The sequence below is a fragment of the Citrus clementina genome, unplaced genomic scaffold (genome assembly GCF_000493195.1).
Source record: "Citrus clementina cultivar Clemenules unplaced genomic scaffold, Citrus_clementina_v1.0 scaffold_2, whole genome shotgun sequence".
Lineage (NCBI taxonomy): Eukaryota > Viridiplantae > Streptophyta > Magnoliopsida > Sapindales > Rutaceae > Citrus > Citrus x clementina.
Window position 1 is genome coordinate 25,504,685 of NW_006262688.1, and position 22,929 is coordinate 25,527,613.

At 35.4% G+C, this 22,929-nt stretch overlaps 4 protein-coding genes across 9 annotated transcripts; 3 read left to right on the forward strand and 1 right to left on the reverse strand.

Annotated features, from left to right (window-relative positions):
- Positions 1-1,476: 1,476 nt before the first annotated feature.
- LOC18052287 (probably inactive leucine-rich repeat receptor-like protein kinase At5g48380) lies at positions 1,477-4,549 on the reverse strand. The gene is made up of 3 exons (XM_006447871.2): positions 4,145-4,549; positions 2,952-3,917; positions 1,477-2,808 (listed from the first exon to the last, which is right to left on the reverse strand). The coding sequence occupies exons 2-3, from the start codon at positions 3,801-3,803 to the stop codon at positions 1,789-1,791; spliced, it is 1,872 nt and encodes a 623-aa protein (XP_006447934.1). The 5' UTR covers positions 3,804-3,917; positions 4,145-4,549; the 3' UTR covers positions 1,477-1,788.
- Positions 4,550-11,258: 6,709 nt separating this feature from the next.
- Positions 11,259-15,090, forward strand: LOC18052288 (FRIGIDA-like protein 3). Of its 5 annotated transcripts, none has more exons than XM_024190599.1 (7): positions 11,259-11,505; positions 11,713-11,800; positions 12,156-12,241; positions 12,371-12,409; positions 12,729-13,789; positions 14,013-14,185; positions 14,464-15,090. In XM_024190599.1, the coding sequence occupies exons 5-7, from the start codon at positions 12,739-12,741 to the stop codon at positions 14,887-14,889; spliced, it is 1,650 nt and encodes a 549-aa protein (XP_024046367.1). In that variant the 5' UTR covers positions 11,259-11,505; positions 11,713-11,800; positions 12,156-12,241; positions 12,371-12,409; positions 12,729-12,738; the 3' UTR covers positions 14,890-15,090. The 5 variants fall into 5 exon arrangements, with proteins under 5 accessions (XP_024046367.1, XP_024046368.1, XP_024046366.1 ...); XM_024190600.1 differs by having other exon boundaries at positions 12,156-12,188; positions 12,317-12,409; XM_024190598.1 differs by lacking the exon at positions 12,156-12,241.
- A 392-nt stretch (positions 15,091-15,482) lies between these two features.
- On the forward strand, positions 15,483-19,095 carry LOC18052289 (TPR repeat-containing protein ZIP4). The gene is made up of 5 exons (XM_024191070.1): positions 15,483-16,932; positions 17,175-17,364; positions 17,478-17,510; positions 17,676-18,296; positions 18,450-19,095. The coding sequence occupies exons 1-5, from the start codon at positions 15,596-15,598 to the stop codon at positions 19,074-19,076; spliced, it is 2,808 nt and encodes a 935-aa protein (XP_024046838.1). The 5' UTR covers positions 15,483-15,595; the 3' UTR covers positions 19,077-19,095.
- Positions 19,096-19,358: 263 nt separating this feature from the next.
- LOC18052290 (rhodanese-like domain-containing protein 4A, chloroplastic) lies at positions 19,359-21,772 on the forward strand. 2 transcript variants are annotated; one of them, XR_002907129.1, is made up of 4 exons: positions 19,359-20,016; positions 20,105-20,207; positions 20,867-21,099; positions 21,534-21,772. XR_002907129.1 is itself a non-coding variant. In XM_006447877.2 (3 exons), exons 1-3 carry the CDS (start codon positions 19,382-19,384, stop codon positions 21,044-21,046), a joined length of 918 nt encoding a protein of 305 aa, XP_006447940.2. In that variant the 5' UTR covers positions 19,359-19,381; the 3' UTR covers positions 21,047-21,414. The 2 variants fall into 2 exon arrangements, 1 of the variants encoding a protein (XP_006447940.2); XM_006447877.2 differs by lacking the exon at positions 21,534-21,772 and having other exon boundaries at positions 20,867-21,414.
- The last annotated feature ends 1,157 nt before the right edge of the window (positions 21,773-22,929 follow it).

Consider the following 22,929-nt stretch of genomic DNA (forward strand, 5'->3'; position numbering starts at 1 on the left):
TGCAGCCTTCTTTTGCAAGTTCCAACAACTTTGAAAAAATTGCAATCATCTTCTTCAAATCTGAAAATCAAGGCATTTTTCTCACCCCACAAGAAAAAAGATCTTGACTTCAATGGATCTATATATATATATATGTGTGTGTGTGTATTAGGCCTAATTTCCCAACAACCACTTCTGCAATAATTATTCTAAGAAATCATCAGAGGGATGAATATATAATTACAAATGCAGGTGGAATAAATGGCCTTTTATTATTATTATTATTATAGATGTCAATTTTAACAAGCAACATAAACAACTAAAATAATTATAAAAGGGCATAATTTATAGTATAGATTTTATATCATTTAAAACATTATTTAATCATATTGTTGGATGATTCATACACATAAATTATAGATGAAATATAATTATAGCAATTTGATATTCGTTAAAACACTAATTATTATTATTAGTAAAGAATTAAAATAATATTGGCGTGCTATTTTTTCAAAATTTATTAGCATATTTTAAAAAGAAAAGGTTAAATTATAGGGGAAACCTTAGGTGCAACTGTGGTACCGTGCCACAGTTGCATCCAGCCGTTAAATTTTAGTGGATCTCATCAATCTAAATACATCTAACGGCTAGATGCAACTGTGGCATGGTGGCACCGTAGTCTGATCCTAAAGGATTTTGCTATGTTACAATTAATGTAACATACACAAGCCACAAGAACCACACAAACATGTGGATCCCATAATTTGTGTGATTCTTGTGGCTTGTGTATGTTACATTAATTGTAACATAGGGACTCCCGATCCTAAATTATAACATGAATAAATAATATAATATTAACAAAGTGAGGGGATTGTAAGACCCGCGCAGTATTATTCACAAACAAAGTATAAAAGTTGCAGTTAGAGTGGGCCCCAGAGAAAACAAAAATAAGAAAACACTAAAAAGTTATTTTTTACTTTCCTTTGCTAAAGTGAAAAACAAGATGATTTCATTTTCGTTGAAAAATAAAAACTGGTTCTATTTAGTCCTAACCAAACGCATTTTCTTATTTTATGTTTTTGTAAAATGAAAAATGACAGATGTAAAACGGTACCAAACGCACCCTTAGTTTTTCAGTTTTTACGATTATGATATGCTTAAAAAAAATGATAATAAAGAATAAAAAAGGCGCCAGCCCTGCGGTCATGATGCAAATAACATGCCAAACAAAAGGCTATTTTAGTTTTTAAATTATGTTGGCAAATCAGACATTCTACATGCACTGATACCTTAAACGTAACAAGTATTGCAAGGAAAAGAAGAACGTAACTGAAGCCCTAGTTTCTCATAATTTCACCTTGTATTCCACAGTAAAACTATTTTCACATTTTCGCATGTTTTGAACTGAAAAACCATGTTTATGACAATGGCAGTAGCACTAATGCAACACAAGACAAGGCCAAAATATAAGGATGTTTGAAATATGTGAGAGATGACTGACAGAAGAATTGAGCCTAAAATTCAATGGGCAAACCATAAAAAGGAACAGGATCCAGTTAAGTACCATATTCCCTGTAAACAGAAATACAAAGAAAGCTGTTATACTATTGAGATTTAGCAAACCGATGGGACCTAACAAATCCTGGAAACTACAAATTGATGCTATTTTAGTTATGCATCAATACAAAAATGTCAAATCGGTAACTCAAACTTCAAAATTATATGTACTATTAACATTTATTTCAAAAGCGCACAATAGATAATTACACATAAATAGCAGAAACATCCATCCCTATGCTTCTTACCTTTTCACTTGTTCTCCGGACCTTCTCGAGCAACAATAAGTTCTTCAAGAATATCGGCATCACCGCTGTCTGAGGGCAGCATAATCTCGTCTTCAGTGGTAAAATGGTAACGCTCCCCAATAGCTCTTAGAAACTGGTATACTTCAAACATGGTAGGCCTCTCCTTGGGGATGGTTGGAAGTACACAGTTACATGCAACTTTAAGGAACTGAAAAAGCTCATTGTCAACGCCCTTCGCAACCAAGCATTTATCAATAGCATCTTGAAGTTGACCGGTACTTGACAGCTGTGCAATCCATTCAACGAGATTTCCCTTAAAGGTTTCAGGAGCTTTAGCCACATTGGTAGGTCTCTCACCAGTTACCAACTCAAGAAGCACAGTTCCAAAGCTGTAAACATCTCCCTTCGGTGTGGCAACAAGAGTTCTTGCGTACTCCGGAGCAACATAACCCAAATCCCCAAACTCTCCATTCACGAAGGTACTTAAATGAGTATCAATTGGGTTCATGAGCCTAGCAAGGCCGAAATCAGATATTTTGGGCTCAAAATCATCATCCAGTAAGATGCATTTAGAGCTAATATTTCGGTGAATAATACGAGGATTGCAGTTATGATGTAGCCAGGCAAATCCTCTAGCTGCCCCTATAGCTATTTTGAGCCTCCGTGGCCAATCCACACTCTTGCCAGTGTCATCAGCGGGATGTAAAAGATCATAAAGGCTACCATTTGGCATGTGCTTGTAAACCAAAAGCCTCTCCTTCTTAGCCATGCAAAAACCTAAAAGCGGAACTAAGTTACGATTTTTCACACTTCCCAGAGTAGCCATCTCAGCCACAAATTCTTTCTCAGAACGTTGTGAATCCTGCAACCTCTTTACCATAAGTGGCGTGCCATCTTCAAGCAATGCTTTGTACATTGTCCCAGTTCTTCCTGACCCAATAATATTGTTTTTGCTGAAGCTGTTGGTAGCCTTCATGAGATCACTTAATCTCATTTTAGTAATTGACTTCTCAAACAAGGAAACCTGGTAATCAAATACTTCCTTAGTCTGACAAATATAGTAGATGGACTGATAAAGAAAGAAAATAATAAAGTAGATATGAATTAATTGCACGATTCTTTATAGAAAGTGGAATACTACACTAGATAAAGTATAAATTAGCTTGCCTTAATGCCTTTGGCTCCTGTCAAGCTCTTCGCCCATTTGTTTCCTTCAGGATCATCATCCTTCTTCTTCCTCATAGACATTCTACGGAAATAGAAGAACATAACAATACCCACAACCAATGCTGCGAAAGTCACCCCGCCAATTGCTGCCCCAGCAATGACTCCAGTGTGAGGGCCCTTTGAAGTTCCCTTGCAAGCATCCAGAGGCTCCCCACAGAGTCCTTGATTATTTGTGACACTGTCTGCTGAAAGTGTAAGATTGACAAAAGTTGGAATTGACCCAGACAGAAGATTATTAGCTACACTAAATGATTTTAGCCGACCAAGCTGGCCTAGTTGTGGAGGAATCTGACCAGAGAACCGGTTGTGGTCAAGTTTAAGGGAATTCAAGTAGGTACAATTTGCAAGATTTGATGGAATACTTCCTGAGAAATTATTGGATGAGAGATCAAGACTCGTCAAAAATCCAACTAATTTAGAAATATCATCTGGAAGGGGTCCATAGAGCTTGTTGCTTGAAAGATCTAAGCCAGTCATGCTGCTGCAATTTCTAATGCCACGAGGAAACTGACCCTTGAGTCCCATATCTGTAAGGCGGAGGTTCAAAACCCTATTCTCATCTGGGTGCCAACACTCAACTCCAGTAAACTTACAAATGAATCCTTCAGTATCATTGTTAAAGTTCCAAGAAGAATTCAAGTAATTAAACGGATCCTCGAGTGAATCTTTAATACTTTTCAAGCAAGCAAGATCTTCCTTAGTACCATAGCTAAGACTAAAGCAAAGTAATAAACAGACAGAAACCCCAACAAGAGATCGGCTCTTCAGTTCCATGCTTATGAACAAAGCCATCAAAATCCAAAACCAATTACACTCAAAGATAAATCCTTCTTGACGGCTAGTTAGCAAATAAATGACCTTCAACTACTAAACCCACAAAATGAAAACTCCTCACACCATCAAAGCCTGAAACAAATTCCCCAGCACAAAAAAATAACATCAAATTCAGCACCAAGCAGCAGTATGCGTGGAAATTCAACTTCATATTTATGTTAAGCACAAATAAATAAACAATTAAACTGATAAAAAAAAATTCAGAAAGAACAAGTGACCCAGTTGACTTGACCAACACAGGCATCCGCTCCCCCACCAAACACAATTAGAATTAAAATCAAGAAGCCCATCCCACTTACCTGAACTTCCAAGAAGGCTAGCTGAGCAAGATCGAAGAACAGGAAAAAGGGCTTTTGCAAAAACGAACAAGCATCGATATTTTCACTTGGAAATGAAGATTTGTCGTCGTCGTCGTCATCAAGACCGTAACATGTTTTGCCAATTCAGAAGGAAAAACAAAATGATAAAAGCTATAACAGAGAAAGAGTAGACACCGAAAGAACGGGGAAAGTAAAGAGGGAGAAAATATGAAAAAGAATACACAGAGGGTTCCCAAGTGTGGAAGCGGAAGGGGGGTTATCGGGTCAAACAAGGGGAGGCCATGTTAATTTTTTTTCCAAGCTCAAGCGACGACTGGGACTCAGGACTGCAATAGCGCGTAGACTTTGTGGGCTTGCTTGACTGACTTTTGTTTTTTGTTTTTAAACTATTTACTCTTTAATGACGGAGAAATAAGGCTTAATCTTTATCAATATCTATATATATATATATATATTAAAACTATTTACTCTTTAATGACGGAGAAATAAAGCTTAACTTTATCAATATATATATATATATATATAAAGTTGGGACTACAAGATTTTAATGAGACATATTTTTTATAATGAATATTTAAGGGGGAGTGTTATAAATTTATTAAAATAAATATAGATGTTCATAACATATATCTCTTAGTCTCCCCACTATCTCCAATTAGTAACATTTAGTTTCTCTATAACTCTCATTATCTCATAAGGAATTATGATCCATAATTTTTCATTAATTTCATGGAGTGATTATGTAACTATAAAATGAGAGCTCATCTTTTTATTTTGTACACACACAATTGGAATGAATAAAATTATTTTATAATATATTCTCTCATTTTATTCTTTATCTTGCGTTTCTTCTTTATTTGTGTTGCTGGCTAATAGCTTTTTTTTTTTGTTTAAACCACCCGATTTCCGACGACTGCATTGGATACTTCTACTGCATTCAACATTTCTAACTTTTATTGGTTGATATACATGTAAATGATAACACAATCCTCTGAGATATTTTTTTAATTATTAACGTTTGTTAATCTTTAAGTGTCTATTAGAAATTATTGATCCTTATGTTTTAACATGTTTATGTTATTTTTCCATAATATTACAAATGTTGTTGGAAGTTTATGTGGTGTGGGTGATATTGAGATCGTTGGAGCTGGTTGGAAAAAAAAAAGATATAAAAGTTCTAACAGATTAGCAAGTTGAATATAATTTGGAACTTATTAACAACTACAATAGGTATAAGATTTGTACACTTAACTATACACATTAATATATATATATATATATATATATTTAAAATTAATAAATAAATAATTGACTTTCATAAAAAACATTAATTTTATAAGCCTGCCTCATCTTAAAAAATAATAATTCATATTTTTTATTAGTTTCATCAAGTGTAAAGTAAAAAAAAGAATAATAGCCATTATCACCGATATATTATATTGTCATTTCGAATTTTTTTATATAAGATAATGATGAAGGTACTGTTTTGGTGAATATAAATATATCTCTTTTATTCATAATTAAAAAAAATGTGATTTAAACCTGGTGGGAGAGAAAATTAGACTGCTATTATGTTAAATAATAAAAATAAAATTATAATGATGTAATTCAAATACCTATATTAGACATAATTTATTTTTAAGTAGATTAAGTAATAATGAATATTCGAATATTTTAAAGAATTTTATTAATATGATTTTACCTCATTTTATAAATTTATAGAAAAAAATATAAATTAGGTTAGTCATTGATAACCGTGAATCTATTTTAAGGCTTTATTGAATATAATGCAGTAAATTACTTAAAATTATGAAATTTCTTTTTTTTTAATTCCTTTTCAATAAAAAGGAAAAGTTACCACATCCATAACATGTAACGAACCAAACTCTTATTTGGAGATGAATTATTTAATGGAGTTACATGAATTAGAATGAGTAGGGGATTAGGATTCTCTCCTGATCTGATCATGTTCTGAGGAAATAAGTCAATTATTGGTTGGTAGTTAATAAATAAAAGAAGTTAGATCTTACCTATACATTACCACTAAAAGACACATGATAGGAGATTTTAAAAAGTTTAAAAGGAATCAGATCAGGAGATGATCATTTTCCATGAGTAGGGTGTTTATATTATCATAGAATTTTAATGAATTGTTAAAAATTACTAAAATATCATCAATTATTATTGTTTATAATAATAATTACTACTTGTATTATTTTATTTTTATATATTAAAATAATCATAATAATAGTGTGGGGGCATAAATGAAATCCTATACTCATCTCCATCCATTCGTCATTTTTTTAATTTGGCAGATCTTAATATTTCTATTCTCATTGTTTGATTTCATTTTTTTAAGTAAACACACACAATGAGAATGACCTCTCATTCTCTTTTCTCAATCCAAGAAGTAAACACACCTTTAATTACTTATGAGTTATGAATTGGAATAAAATTTTAAGATCCTTAATTAAATGGAATTCACAGTTTAATGACTATTCTAAAATTAAGACTCGGATAAATTGAAAAAAAAAAACACATAAAAGAGACTACAATATTTTCTTTCTTTAAATTTTTATTAATTATTTAAGAGAGTTTGAATTTTTTTTCCTTAAAATTATTATATAAATTTTGAACTATTGATCTTCTGCAGATCTCACGCAATTTAATCATAGATAGTCAAAATTTAAAGTAATATTTTGATAATATTAATTGGTTCTAATTGATTTCAAATTGTAAAATATTAATAACATGGTAATTGTAAAATTAAAAAAAAAAAGAGTCGGAAAATGTTTTTAAAAAGATTTGAGAGTAGACTAATAAGGGAGAGAGAAAAATATCTCGTTGAATTGATATTTTGAACAAGCAACAGGCCCAGCCCATTGGGGATTGTGGGTCCACATAGAGAACCGGGCTATTTCAGTGACCTCCCCAAGTCAAAGGGAATCTTGACACGCAACAAGATGAATAGTTGCATCGTATCAAAATCAAAGTGGTATCAACGACCTATTAATATAATTGATAGAAAAATCATATCCCATTAAATAATCTAATTTGTTTCAACTAAATATTGTCAGCATCTAATTAGATGAAAATAATTTGAAAAAAAAAAAGAGAAAAAGTTGGTGACCTATCATTACCGCTGTCATTCAATAGTAAAGTTAAATTTTGTAAAATTAATACAAGTTGCTAGAAAAAGCAGTCTTATTTATCAATTATACTTTGAATTAACTTTTGTATTGGAATTTTAAAAAAACTTAGATGGTACATACACCACTATATCATCGTATTACAACATATCATTATGTAAAAACAATGGTTTGCCACAAACATTGAGAAAGTCGAGATTGGGCAAAGCCCATCATGTCGTTCATACCAAGTGATGCTAATAGTTAATAGAAGAGAAAATTTAATATATATGACAATATTTTTAAAAGTAATACTATACTTACAAAGTTATAATATAAAATTTATATCTCCATTGATGTGACATACACGTGATTTTTTTTATAAAATTTAACATGTGGCAATGAGATGATAAGATAAACGATCACGCACTACATGTCATATGACAATTTATGATAATAACTCATCATATGTGCTATGACTTATTTACACTTTTATAATTCTATTATTACGTTGTTTTAAGATCTTGACTTATTTTTTCATCAATTAGATCTTTTAAATCCAACAATGTAGATGTAAAAAGTTCAAGTAGCAATTTAGTCATAATGCATTTAACACTCTAGATTGAATAGATTCAATAGATATAAAATTAAGTTAAAAAGGAATCCCACCATGAAGATATCTACCCCTTCTCATTTGTGAGAAGAGAAATGTTTGAATTTCTATAAGGGGTCAAATCTAAGTCCCCAAACTACAAAATTAGGCTAAGATTTTAGTGGAAGTAGATTTATAAGTTATTTTTGGTAAACTCTGGATTGCAATATATGTATTTTCCAATATGTTTTGTCGTTCTATAATTTATAATTAGATAAAGAATGCTTTCAATTAGGGATGACAAAATTGACAACAAACTCACAAATCCGCCTATAGAAACTTGCTTATTGTAGGTACTTTTGCAAGTCGTGTGTAGGTTTTGTATTAAAAAAAAAAAGTCAATAGACATCCGTGTGAGTATTTGTCTACCTGCATTTTTTTAAAATTATCCGTGCCTTTAATTTTAATCATTAATCACAAAAATATATAAGCTAAAATTATAACTCCTGAACTAATCTTCCTAATTCTTAAATCTAACCTAACTCGCTATAGCCACAAACCCTATTCCTTCTGGTGTGCGTGTGTGTTTCAATAAGTAGAAATTTTATATTTTGAAGTTTAATATTATTGATATATTATTTTAATTTCAAATAATTTTGTTTCTTTTGGTTTAACAACTTGCACCTAATGATTGCTTGCTAAAGCTAGGTTTTTATTTGTTTAATTAATTGTTAACGATAGTTGTCCAAAATTTACTTGTTAATATTGTTAACAATGCTTGTATATATATGTATATATTAAAGAACGGGGCTAATGCAGTGATCTAAGTTATGATGATTTGCCTACAATAAAAATAATTTTGCGTTAGATTGATATATTTTATGTATTTATATTATGGTTAAGACTTTAATTTCTTATTTACATCGATAAACTTAAAATTGAGTATTTTATATGGATTTTTAAGATATTATTATAAATTTATAGTTTGAATTATATAATTTAAAATTTTTAAGTATTAGAAGGTGTTTAGCACACCACATTACATGGAATTGCATTAGCTAATGGAATCTAATCCCATGTTTGGCAAATTTTAATAATGCTATGTTTGCACTAGTTTTTTTTAATTTCTTTAATTAAAATAATAAATAAATAAATTTAAATTATAAATAAATTTAAATTATTAATTTAATGTGGATATTAAATAAAAATATTATTTTATATAATACAGTTCATACAGTTTAATACAATATAATGTAATGCAGTCTAATATAATACAACTAATATAATACAATATAGATAATACAATATAGTGTTCCAAATACTTCTTTAATAAAGATTTTTTTTAATATATGTGATTTTAAAAATTAAAATCCACAAAAAATTTGTTATGAGTTGAGAACGAGTTTGATAATTATTAAAACATACTCTGGGTAAACTAAAAAAAATAAAAAACTCATAACAAGTTGCGGAGAAGTTTGATAATTTAATTTTGTGAGTGGCAGCAACCATCCTTCCCTACTCTCAACTCTTCGACAAAATTTAGAGGGGATGAATCATGCCCTGTTGATGAAGATTAGTTGGGGTTTTATTTCCAACTCGGATACGTTGTGGGTGAGGGTCCTCTGCTCCAAATATGGATTGGACCCATGCAATTTGCCGTCTTCTCTCCCTGACAAACAAGGATCGCGTATCTGGTCTGCTATAAGGAAAACGTGGGATGCAACCATGCATGGAGCTCGCTGGGCAGTGTGTAATGGTGCTAGAATTCGGTTCTGGCTGGACTGTTGGGTGACGAAATATGAACCTTTGATTCGCCTAGCTCTCCAACCGATCCCTCAGGTCTCTCTCAATGCCATTGTCAGTGAATTTACTAATGAACATGGTGGCTGGAGATGGTCGAACTTTGAACTCATGCTGCCCCATTTTATTCTTATGCAGATTGCTTTAATCATGCCTCTTGCTCCGCATCTTGGTCCTGATAGACTTTATTAGTGTTTTAATCTAAGAGGGTTGTTCACAGTTCGATTCGCTTATGAGTCTCTATGCCATCATAACTTGGACACTCAAGATAAAGTATGGAACTTGCCATTGTCTTGGAAAGGACCCCAATCTATAAAGCTCTTGATTTGGCAGATTTTGCATGGCAAATTGAAGACCCACAGTGAGCTCAATAGGCATAATATTCTCGTTTCTGATGTTTTTGTTAGGTGTGGGGTTTCGCCTGAGGACATTCTTCATGTTGTGAGAGATTGTAGCTGCATTAAGAATCTATGGCTTTGATTTGTTCCAGCCTGTCATCAGCTCTCTTTCTTCTAATCTAACTTACGTGCATGGGTTGCTGCCAACATGCAAGAAAAGTGGAGAATTGATTCTGAGTTTTCTTGGGATTGTATTTTTGGAGTGGCTATTTGGAGGTTATGGTTTTGGCAGAATCACTTTATTATGGCTGGGAATTTGGTAGATAGCAAGACAATATATTCGGATATTATGGCCAGAGCTAGTGAGATTCATATAATTAATAACTCTCATCTTAACCAACAACCAAGGCGTAAGGAGATTTTTATTGGTTGGTTGCCTCCTCCATGACCATGGTGTAAGTTGAACACAGATGGTTCTTGTAAAAATACAGGAGAAGCTGGAGCGGGTGGGGTTATTCGCGATTCTTTTGGCAACTGGATCTCAGGTTTTAGTATGAATGTTGGGGAAAGCTTAGTGATTATGGTTGAACTTTTGGGCCTGTATCAAGGATTATCCATTGCTTGGAATGTTGGTATCAGACATCTATTGGTGAAAGTAGACAGTCTCTGTGTAACCTAAATGATCTCTCAGCAGGTGGTTGTGCCTAATGTTTACTATACTTTAGTGGTGGCTGTTCATGATTTTTTAAGCAGGAATTAGCGGATTTATATCTCACATATCTACCGTAAAACGAACTCAGCTACAGATTTTATGACAAATATGACTCACTTAGTATCATATGACTTACATTTATTCTCTAACCTGTCTATGAATATTTATTTTATTATTTTGCAAGATATATTTGGGGTTTGTCAATCTCGTCTTGTTCACGTCTTGATGAGCCCTCTTTAATTAAAAAAAAAAAAAAAACTCTTCGACAAAATAACTACCAAGACAAAAATTCTTTGGACCAATTTTTTTTTTAAAGTACGATTTTCAAAAAATTCTGTCGTATCAATTTTAACTGTCTGCGAAGACGTGGCGTTACTTTAAGAGCACCCACCATTTATCCGATACACCACCAAACACAGTTATCCATACGAAAAGCCAGCTCAGCGGACATTACCAAATAGCAAAAACTCGAGCGCCCGTTGTAAAAAAAATAGAAGGCAAGAGAGAGACTGAGAGAGGGGTTTGGCTTCCGTGAGCAGTGAGCTTGTGAGTGTGCGTGAATTATCACCACAATACAATATAAAAGTCTTAACTGTCGCTCATCGTAATTTTCCTCTTTCTCTCTCTTAGGGATTGCAGAGTAGCAGCAGCAGCCACACCGCACCCCCCCCACTCCCTAAAACTCGAATCAAAATGGATTGATAATTACTATTTCCACGAAACTTCTCACTCTCTCCAGTTGTTATCCATCGCATCAGCCGGGTAATTTGGTAAATATCCCTTCTCTCTGTCTAAGTTAATTAATTCACTGCATACTGTTCAACTTTTCTCCTCTGCGGTTTACTTCAGATCGGGTTTTGGGGGAAAAACCACTTCCATTTTCAGGAAACGTCGTCGTTTTTCTTTTAATCTAGTAGAGCTGACGTACTTTTTTTGGCGGCTGTTGATGGTTAATTTTTCCTTGTCGCTTTGTTTAGTTAGGGTTTCGGTGTTTCGTTGTTGCAACTTCGGCGATCTCTTGGTCTGAGCTACTTATTTGCTGAATTTGAGCTTGCTAAATTACTGGTGAGTTTTTGTGATTGTGATAGTCTGATTGATGATTGGTTGAATTGTTGAGCTGATTTCTTTTAATATAATTATACTGATTGTATGTAGTTCTTAAATAAATGGATTGCTTGTGGAGTTCAAAACATGTTTGTGCTTTTCAGGTTGTCATTTTTCCTCTAGTTAGGATATTTTGATTTGCGTTGAACATAATGTGGACATTAGGGTTTTACTTGTTGTTGTCTTCCTAGTGAGTTCTGGTATAACTTGTTGATGCTTTCATTCAATTGAGTTACTGGGGATGCTCTGGAGTGGTTGGAAAGTAGTTATCTTCTTCAATATTCCAGTGATGATGTGTCATTTTCTATCTTGACAGGGAACTTCTATTTGTGCTTAGCCAGTTAGCCTGGTACAGATTAATTTGGCCTAGATCATTGCTTACAGTACTTCTGTGTTGTTCTTGTAAGGTTATCTAATAAGTTTAAAATGGGTTTTGTTCTTGATGTTCATATGACAAACTGGGGATTTTATGACCAGAGAGCCTACATTTTCAAATCTCTTGACTACTGTTTTACGCTGTTGTTGTTTTAGCACTTTGGAACTTCAGGAAATAAAGCTTGCTGCATCCGGGTATTCCACCTTTTTTTTTGGGTTTCTTATAGCATTTTATTGTCATAGCTGTAGATATTTATTAGGATGAATTTTCTTTTATGTTGTTGTTAAGGTTGTCTTGCTTTTATAAATTTGATCTTTTTGGCAACAATATAAATACATGGCGGATGCTAAAAAGTTTTTGCATTGTAACTTTTTTTTTTTCATTTTTTTAAATACATATGATGGTTAAAAATCTTTTCATGTTTTTTTCTGTTTATGCCTTTTTTTGCTGGGTAGGCTGGTTTTTCTTTATCTTGTTTCCTTTTAATTATTCTACATGCTGTTTCCCTTCCAGCATTTCTGCTATGGAAGAAAACCAGTCAGTTGCTACACTCATGGACTCTACAACATCCAAGATTCAACAACTTCAGAAAGCATTTGCTGAACTTGAAAGTCACAGGGCCATAACCCTTAATTTGAGATGGAAGGAACTTGAAGAACACTTCCATGGGCTTGAGAAGTCCTTAAAGCGAAGGTTTCATGAACTGGAAGACCAAGAAAAGGAGTTTGAAACTAAAACAAGGAAAGCCCGTGAAATCTTGCAGAAGCGGGAGGCTGCTGTTTTGGCCAAGGAACAAACTACTCTGGAGAAGCTCCAGAAGAAGAGAGATGCTGCTGTCTTTGCCATTTCAACTGCTCTAGAGAAACAGAGGAAGGTATCATCTGCAGAGCCTGCCATTGTTAGCAATGTTGATGAAAGCAGGGCACCACCTGTTGAGGACAAACTGCCTGATTCAATGTCTCTTGAAAATAACTTAGAAAGCAGCAAAAAATCGTCTGAGAGTGAAAATATGGAGCTGAAGGCTTATCCCCAATTATTTAAACTATGTGAAGAGATGAACTCAGAAGGCTTGCACAAATTTATATCAGACAATCGTAAGAACCTTGCTGTCCTAAAGGAAGAAATTCCACTTGCGCTAAAGGCTGCTGCAGACCCAGCCCGTTTGGTATTGGATTCTCTAGAAGGTTTTTACCACATGGAAGTGTCAAATGTGGATGGAAAGAAAGATTCAAGCTTATTGGGTCTCCGCAGAACCTGTATTATGTTGATGGAATGCCTTAGCATTTTGTTAGCAAATCTCAATCTGAATACTCTTACTGCTGTTATCTCACAAGGTGTAAAGGAGCAGGCAAAGGCAATTGCCGAAGAGTGGAAACCAAAGTTGGATACCCTTGATGTGGATGATAGCAATGGGAACTCCTTAGAGGCTCATGCTTTCCTGCAACTTCTGGCAACGTTTTCTATTGCTTCTGACTTTAATGAGGAAGAATTATCAAGGCTAATACCAATGGTCTCTCGTCGTCGCCAAACACCTGATTTATGTCGCTCCCTTGGGTTGTCAGAAAAAATGCCAGGTTTGTTCTTTTATCTGTATGTGGAAGCTCGAACCTCCATATTCATCCTTGATGACCTAGGTATATGCTGTGTTTTACTACAGAGATTACTAAGCTTGGCTGAAGAACGAATGGATTTTATGGTTGTCAACGGAATGGAGTATTTACATTCATTTTTGTCATCTTTGGTTATGTTCACCGATCATAATTTCTTGCTTTATTTTTGGTGGTACTGCTTCTTTAGGTGTCATTGAAGTTCTGGTGAATAGTGGAAGGCAAATTGATGCAGTTAACCTAGCTTTTGCATTTGAGCTTACTGAGCAGTTCTCTCCTGTGCCTTTACTGAAGTCCTACTTGAAGGAGGCGAAAAAGGCCTCTTCCTCTGTCAAGGCTGGAAACATGTCTCCCTCTGCTGAGGTGCATTTTCTGATCTCAATTAATATATATCTAATTGTATTGGTGTTTCTGTTAGACTTTGCTTCTACAATTCCAACCAGCAAACCATATTTTTGCTTGGAGTCATGGCTTTACACCCATGCTAAATTGCTTAATATCAGATTTTTCGCGTAACGTCTGAATGTACCATTAGAATTCTTGGCTGAAATTGTTTTTCGGTAGAGTTTTGCATAAGAATATTACATGGTATTATTTTTTTGGATGTTTTGTTATATTTAACATAGTTTCTCTTGTTTTAGAATGAGGTCAATGATCGAGAGCTGAGTGCCCTGAAAGCTGTGATCAAATGCATTGAAGAGCATAACCTTGAGGAGCAGTATCCCATAGATCCTCTCCAAAAGCGAATTCTCCAGCTAGAGAAGGCCAAGGCCGAAAAGAAAAGGGCAACTGAAGTTGCCAAGCCGCAACCAAAGAGACCCCGTGCCAATGGTGCTGGATACGGGCCTCGAGTCACTAATGTTGCGGCTGACAAGGCATTCTATCCTAGAGTTGCCGATAGGTATCCCCAATATGTGTATGACAGACCCTATGTTTACACCGGACCTGCTGACAACCACGGCCCCTCTCTGCTGGGTTCTGCTACTTACAGCTTCTCTCCCAATCATGGCAACTACTTTGGAAATGGCTACCAGTACCAAGCTGTCCAAGCCCCTTATCTTCACTAATTGATAAAGATGGCAAAAAGGTGACTTGATCCACTCATTTAACTGCTAGCCTGTTAACCACTGAGTTCCCTGTTGCAGTGTATGAATGAATTTAGTATTTTAAGAAAAAAAACTCCCAAAAAAAAGCACGTTAATTTTAGTCTGTTGTACAAGAAGATATTTTGATCCTCTAATATATGCACTTTGTTTCTGTATGTATAATTTCATTTCATTGCTTCCATATATCTGTTTTGCTGTGTTTACATATTTTCTTGCCATTTGATTCCAAGGAACTCAAATTGAAACCAAGCCTTGTTAAACAAGGAATTTTGTGGGTGTGTATAAACTTCCAAATAAGTTTTTGTAAGGCAGTGACATGACACACGCCTTAGATTATTATAAAGTTTAAACATCAAACTCGTAATCGCTATGTATTGAGAGCCTAATGGGGATTCTGATGGTGATGAAAAACAAAAATGGACGGAGGCAATAATTAATGGTTAAAAATGGAAAGTAATTAAGTAACAATGGAAATGAAAATTATTATACTTTTTTTCCTTTTTGACATATATTATCAATACTCAATAGTAGTGAAAATAGAAGAAGCAAAAGATTCCAACTTAATCTTATTTCCCTCCAAACTGTCCATCCTCCCTCCGAAGTACAACATTCAAATCTAGCCCGTTTCAAACTTCGTACTCTCTCGTTCTTTTACTTCCAAACAACAATGAGAATTGCAGAGATCTCGTCGCCCGATATCCGGCACCAATCCAACGGCCACGATCGCCTCCTTGCTCAACTCGACTCTCTTATCAAACAAACCGAAAACCGTTCCCATACCAATCCCGAAACTCTTACCACTCTCGCCTCCGATATCAAACAAATCCTAACTCAATTGAGTCAACTCGCTCCCTTCTCCAGCAACTCTCTCAAACTTTACATCTGGAAACTCAGCTACCGCCTCTGGAACTCCTGTGTCGACCTCTCCAATGCCGCCTCCATTTCCCGCTCATCCTCCGCCTTTTCTCCCGATGCAGTCGCCAATCTCCGCCACGTGGCTGCCGACCTCCTCTCCCTCGCCGCTGACGTGTCTGGCATCCCTTCTCCGGCTATCAAATCCGCCTCGTTCTATTTCAAGACTGGTGTTGTCTGGCACGATCTCAAGAAATATGATCTCGCGTCGGGTTGCTTTGAAAAAGCAACGGAGATTGTATCAAAGCTTGATATTAGCAGAATCTCGGACTCGGATGAGAGGAAACTGCTGTTGGATATCAATATCGCGAGATCTCGCACTGCGTGGGAAGTCCTTGAACAAAATCTCGCGATAACGTTACTAAACCGCGCGAAATGTCTCCTCTTCGGCTTGTTTGAACACCATAAATCGCTAGCGAATCAATACCTGACGTTCGCTAAAAGCGCGTTATCGAAAAACGAAACCAATTCGTTGAACGACGCGTTGAAGCTGATGAACGAAGCTCTAGAGTTGTGCGAGAAAGGATTGGGTGAGGCGAGGACGCGAGAAGAGACGACGGAGCTCAAGGGATTAAAGTTCAAAACGCTGCGTTTCATCTCGGCCATACATTTGCAAAAAGGAGAGTACGAGAGCGTGATCAAGTGCGTTAGAGTTTTGAGAGAAGGCAGTTTTGACGGTGGGGACCACCACGCGAGTTTGCCGGTCCTGGCTATGAAGGCGTGGCTGGGACTGGGGAGGTACAATGAAGCGGAGTTGGAGCTGAGGGGCATGGTTGAAATCAAGGGGATTCCGGAGTGTATTTGGGTGTCGGCTGTCGAGGCTTATTTCCAAGCGGCGGGAACAGCGGGTGCGGAGACCGCGAAAGGCGTGTTTCTTGGATTGTTGGGAAGGTGCCACGTCAGCGCTAAAGCAGCCGTTAGGATGGCTCACAGGGTCGCTGGGGATGAGGGTGATGGCGTTAGTGAGGCGGCGGTTAAATTGAGGGCCAAGGCGGTGGCTGAGTTGGTGTCCGATGAAAGGGTGCTGGCGCTTTTTGTTGGTGACGCGGCGGCCAAGGAGAGGATCGCAATGCATGCCGTTTTATGGAATTGGTAGGTCATTTTTTTCAAAATTTTATAATGTTTTATCATATTAGTTTCAGCATTCGATTATGACTTGGCTTTTAAGATAGTACTGCCTCTCGTGTATGAAAACTATTCTACATAAATTGATACTTTTCAAGGAAGCATTTCTAGTTTATTGTAGAAAGATTTAATTTAAGTCCATTTTGTAAACCGATTAACAGATACTGACATTTTACATGTGGAACAACATAATTATATGTGCCTTACAGTGCTTCAATTCTGTTTCGATCAAAAGACTATGAGGCAAGTGCAGAGATGTTTGAGAAATCGATGCTTTATCTTCCATTTGATGTTGAGAATAGAATCCTCCGAGCCAAGAGCTTCAGAGTGTTGTGTCTGTGCTACCTTGGTCTTTCTCTGATTGATCGAGCTCAAGAATACATTACAGAGGCAGAAAAGGTATCCTTACTAACTGCTAGCTGTATTTAGTTGTCCCTAAGATATATTTAAGATTTTTAATCATCTTTAAACCATGTAATGCTCAGCTGACCAATGCCTTCTCATTTCTGCAGCTTGAGCCCAACATAGCCTCTGCTTTCCTTAAGGTGCTCCCTCTCTTCCTTGCTCAGACACTTTGTTCTTACACATCGTAACAGGAAACAGATTCACTTATGGATTGGTGCTAAACTTAATCACTATAACATGTTACCCAATTTACTGTTAGTTTCTTTGGCTAATAGTTACAAAGCTTCATGTTATGTTTTGTGCAGTTCAAAATCTATCTGCAAAAGAATGACCAGGAGGGTGCTATTAATCAGATCCTAGCAATGACAATATGCCTCGATTTCACTACAGACTTTCTGTCCCTTGCAGCGCATGAAGCTGTTGCCTGTCAAGCTCTTTCTGTTGGTGTTGCTGCTCTGTCCAATCTTCTAAACTTTTACACTTCAGGAAAACCCATGCCAACTAAAGAAGTTGTAGTGCTACGCACCATAGTCACAATATTGACTCAAGAAACTGGGAACGAGTCAGAAGTCCTCAAATACATGAAACGAGCTCATGCTCGAACATCTGAGATTGGAGCTAACTGCTTTTTTGGCACAGAGGAAGCTGGAAGACGAGAACAAAATTGGTTAGCAGTGATGTCATGGAATTTTGGGACAAATTGTGGGAAGGAGAAGAAGTATGAATTATGTATGGAATTCCTGAGATTGGCTTCAGAATTTTATGGTATTCGGGTTGATGGGCAAGTGGAAGAAAACAGTATCATGGTTTGCAAATCATTAATACTGACTGTATCTGCCATGATAGCTTCAGAGAATCAAAAGCAGATTGCATTGACGAACAATGAAGTGAAACAAGCTCTTGAACTGCTAGACAGAGCAGGCAAGGTATATTTTAGTTGTTGTTATAGAGTATCACATAATGATTGATCCTTCATCTTGATTATTGTAATATGTAATGTCGAAGTCGTCACAGCCTGTACAGTATGCTTTAATATCATTTTTGTTGAAACTCTTCTCACTGATATTCCATGTTTGCAGATACTGACTTCATTGTCAACAGGAATCCTGGACCCTGACCTCTTCTTCCTGTACACCTTCAATGCCTATGATATACAGGGGAGACTTGGCAATTCAGAATCTCAACAACTCCTTGTAAAAAGTTATGCCAGCTCAAAGGCTTGCAAACCCGAATATCTTCTCCAGATTGGCCTTGCTGCCTCACAGGGTCCAAGGTCCAATCCTCAAGTGGCTGCCTTTGCTCTTAACGAATGCCTATCAGCTCTGCTTTCTTGCCCCTCACCAGACTACCAAAATGTGGCACTGACTGTCCGGAAGCTAATTGCAGTGGCCAGCATTCACAAGGGCGATACAGATGATGATGCCGTGCATGGTATGTACAAGCAAGCCTATCGAATAATGGTGGGGTTGAAAGAAGGTGAATTTCCCTCAGAAGAGGGAAAATGGCTTGCAATGACTGCATGGAATCGAGCAGCAATGCCTGTGAGGCTTGGGCAGATTGATCTGGCAAAGAAGTGGATGAATGTAGGACTAGAACTCACGAAGCAGGTTGTCGGAATGGAGAATTACCGCTCTTGCATGGAGGATTTCATTTCTCGCTTCGAAAAGAAATGTCTTGAGCTCAGTTCTAGCAAAAACAGGCCTTGAGTTAATTCTATCATGTGTAAATCTGGTAGAAACCATTGACGGTAGTTACGGTACAACAGTTATGTATAGGTAATTCGTTTGTACACAGTATACAATCTTGTACCATCTTCCGTTTGTGCATTTGTATGGAGCAATGCGAATTAGAGAGAAATTGGAAGGAAGTATAAATAGTATTTGACCCGAAATTTACCCAGGCCCAACCCACGTAGCGTTATCAATTTTTGAGTTTTTAACATTTTAGCCGAACTTCCCAACCGCTTCTTTTCTTATCATCTATTTCTTTCTAGCCTCTCCCTCGCTTCTGCATGCTCGCGATGGAGTCTCTTTCGATGGTACTCTCATCCTCACCACCACTTCAGAACCACTCTAAAACCCTAAAATTTTCTTGCTCCAAACCCACTCATATTGCCTCCGACTCCATCTTCATCCCCACTTTAACCAATTCTGCTTCCACCAAATTAAACCATCTCCAAACATTAACAAAAACCCAGCTCTCCTTTACCGTAATTGACCTCTTTACTTCCCTCCCTAGCCTTGCCTCTGAAACTGCCGTCTCTTCAACTGAGACAGCTTCAGGCAAAATAGACTTGGAATCAATCTTACTCGCAATTGATGATTTTTTCAATAGATACCCATTTTTTGTTGCTACTTGTACATTCATTTGGCTCGTTGTCATTCCCTTAACTCAAGAATATCTTAGCAAATGCAAATTCATATCTGCAATTGATGCTTTTCAAAAACTCCGCAACGACCCGAATGCCCAGCTTCTGGATATTAGGAACAAGAAGACTATGGTCTCTTTAGGGTCTCCCAATTTGAAGTCTTTGAAAAAGAGTGTGGTCCAAGTTGAGTTCGTTGAGGGAGATGAGAACGGGTTCTTGAATAATGTGTTGAGCAACTTTGCTGACCCTATAAATACTGTTGTCTGCATTCTAGACAAGTAAGCTTTTAATGTGGAGTTATTTGGTAGTAGTACTTGATTGGAATTTTATTCCATTTTAATAGTGACCATTTTGTGTGTAAGGTAGTTTTGATGGTAATTCCTTGAAGGCTGCTGAGCTATTGTACAAGAATGGATTCAAAGAGGCTTATGCAATCAGTGGCGGGGTTAGAGGCAAAAAAGGGTGGCTGGTATGCTGCGTCCCTTCTGCTTAACTATATATTGCCCCATATAGTTCCTCTCTGATATGCATTTGTTGCAATTGTGTTTCTTTTTTAGATGTTTAATGTTTTGAAATCCATTGTTAGTTAGGTCTTGTTAATGACATATTTTACCCAAGTTGAAGTTCTGTTGTTGCTTGCCATAACATTTCATATTCCTAGAGAAGTCTATGCTGCAGATTTTGTTACTTCAGAACCCCTGATTATGTCTTACTTCATCTCATGGGTGCAATCAAGAGTTGACTAGGAATAGGTCTTAACTCTTAAGCCAATTAAGTAAGCCTTTGGACAGAGCATTTGCACAGCAGCCATATCAAATTGGTGTACTTGTCAGTAATTAAATGTCTAAGCTTTACCTATTAAATGACTGTATATTAATAGAAATGTGAGCAATAATAGCTTTGATGCATCTCTGCTATAGCGTGCTGCTGACTTTTGTCTCGTAAACAATGTGACTTTATTGTAAATCTTGGAAGAGATGATTTACTGTTAGTCTGTAGAAACTTTCAAGTTTTAATTCAAGATTTGCTTAAGCCACCATCATTGCCGTTTTCTTTTTTTTTTTCAGGGTTTTCCACTCTTGACATTTGGTTCACTGGATAATTAGGTTTTGTTTTGCTGTTTTGCAGGCAATACAGGAGACCCTTTTGCCGCCTGCTGTGCACATCTTGCCCAAGAAGAAAAAGAAAAAGACTAAAACTTCTCAACAGGTGGGGATAAACGGAATTGATCAACAAGCCGGGGATAGCGAGGCTTCCTCATCTGGAAATGTCCCTATTGCAAACAATCCAGTGGCAGATGACGTGTAAACGAATCTACAGACATAAAAATTGGTTCAAGATCATCCTCTGCCTACGCTAATGTATGATAATCCTCTCTCTCGTGCTCTCTTGTGCATGCATGGTTGTGAGAGATACAAGCATGATAAGGCATTATAGGAGCCATGATTAGATGGTTTTGTGGTGCGCGCTAATATGTTGATGGAGTACTGTGAGTTGAAGTTGAACCAAGGATAGAGTAATAAAAGTATTTTTTGTAAGTTAACTCTCTTGTGATTTTGTGAAACCTATGAGAAGTCATCTCCTGTTGTCCTTACATTTGATAGATGTCATGCACATGACATCTTGATACCAATTTGGATATTTTGAAATTAACTCAATAGGTCAATCATTTCGAACTTCTTTATGAGCTGCCTATGAATTATTATTAATTTTTATCTTATGCAAGTAGAAAGCATTGAACAACTGTAATGACAAATATAATTAGCGCTGACCTCCTGTTTCACTTCTGATACAGTACCCAGATATGAAACTCAACAACAAATCCATCAAGGTTGTGAAAGTGAAGTATTTTGCTTCTTAAGCAGCAGCTTCTGTTTGCTCATAAAAATAATGATCTTGGAGATGCAAATTCTATTTGCTCCATTGTAATCTATCAGATGATTTAGTTAGAAATGGTGTATATTAGTGTCATATATAATGCAGAGCGTATTGAGAATGACCACTCTCCTTTTTCGGCCCCATTGTCAAATAATTTGCTTCTGAATTTTGGAAATCATTGTATAAAATCTGAAGATGATATGCGCATTTCGTTTCCATTATACGGATTACAGATAATTACGTAATTGCCAATCCTCAATCGTGTTAAATTTTATGATGATATAATCAATTTGTCTTAATAATTTACCAACTACGATTATTTATTTATTTTATTAATTTAGTTTGAAGAAATAAAATATTAAAATTAAGCATAAAAGTAAGGTCATGCGCTCTTACATGAGATTAAAGCTTAGCTCTACTGATTTAGTTAATGGGCACAAGATGTCGTTTAATTAATAGATTCAGAGCTGTTTGGAGAGAAATTATAAAATACATTAAAGATAATACAACTAGTTAATGTATGTATGATATGTGTAATTGAATTTAATATAAATATTATTAGCATGGTAGTTTTTCAAAATGAATGCACACATATTTTACTTATTGTATGATTAAAATAGTACCTTTGATGTAATTTATAATTTTTCCCTTTTGGAATTGTATTTAAAATGCTTGAAAGTGATTTTGAAAAGTTAATAGTTAATTTTAGTGTTCAATAATTTTTTTTAAATCACTTTTGACAATCATTTTTCCTATAATAGATTTTGAGAATCAATCTTATAACTTATACAATTTCATATGTATTCTCATATATGTTACTAAAATATAAAATTATCCTAATTAATTAAGAAAAAAAATTATTAACTTTAAAGAGATTATTATTAACTATTATAATGAGATAATAATAATAATAATAATAATAATAATAATATACACAATAAAAATATTATATATATGTTTACAAATGTGTAAATAAATTTTATTTAATATTCCTTACAATTTAGTCATTTAAATCTTTACACCACTTTAACAATTAAAATTTACTAAATATATACAATTATTTTTAAATTTTATAAATATTTAATTAATTTTTTATAATTAATTATTTTTATAACATAATTAAAAACAACTATTTCTTAAAAAAAAAAAGAAAATTATCAGCCATATACCCTTAAATGACACTAGTATCAAACGTACTACAACACTTTTCGCTTATATCACTCGTATACCCTAAGTTGACAAAAGAGTTCTGGCGTCCACCTTTCCGTTTATTATCGTTAAAAACTTAACAAAATTTGAGCAAAATGACTATT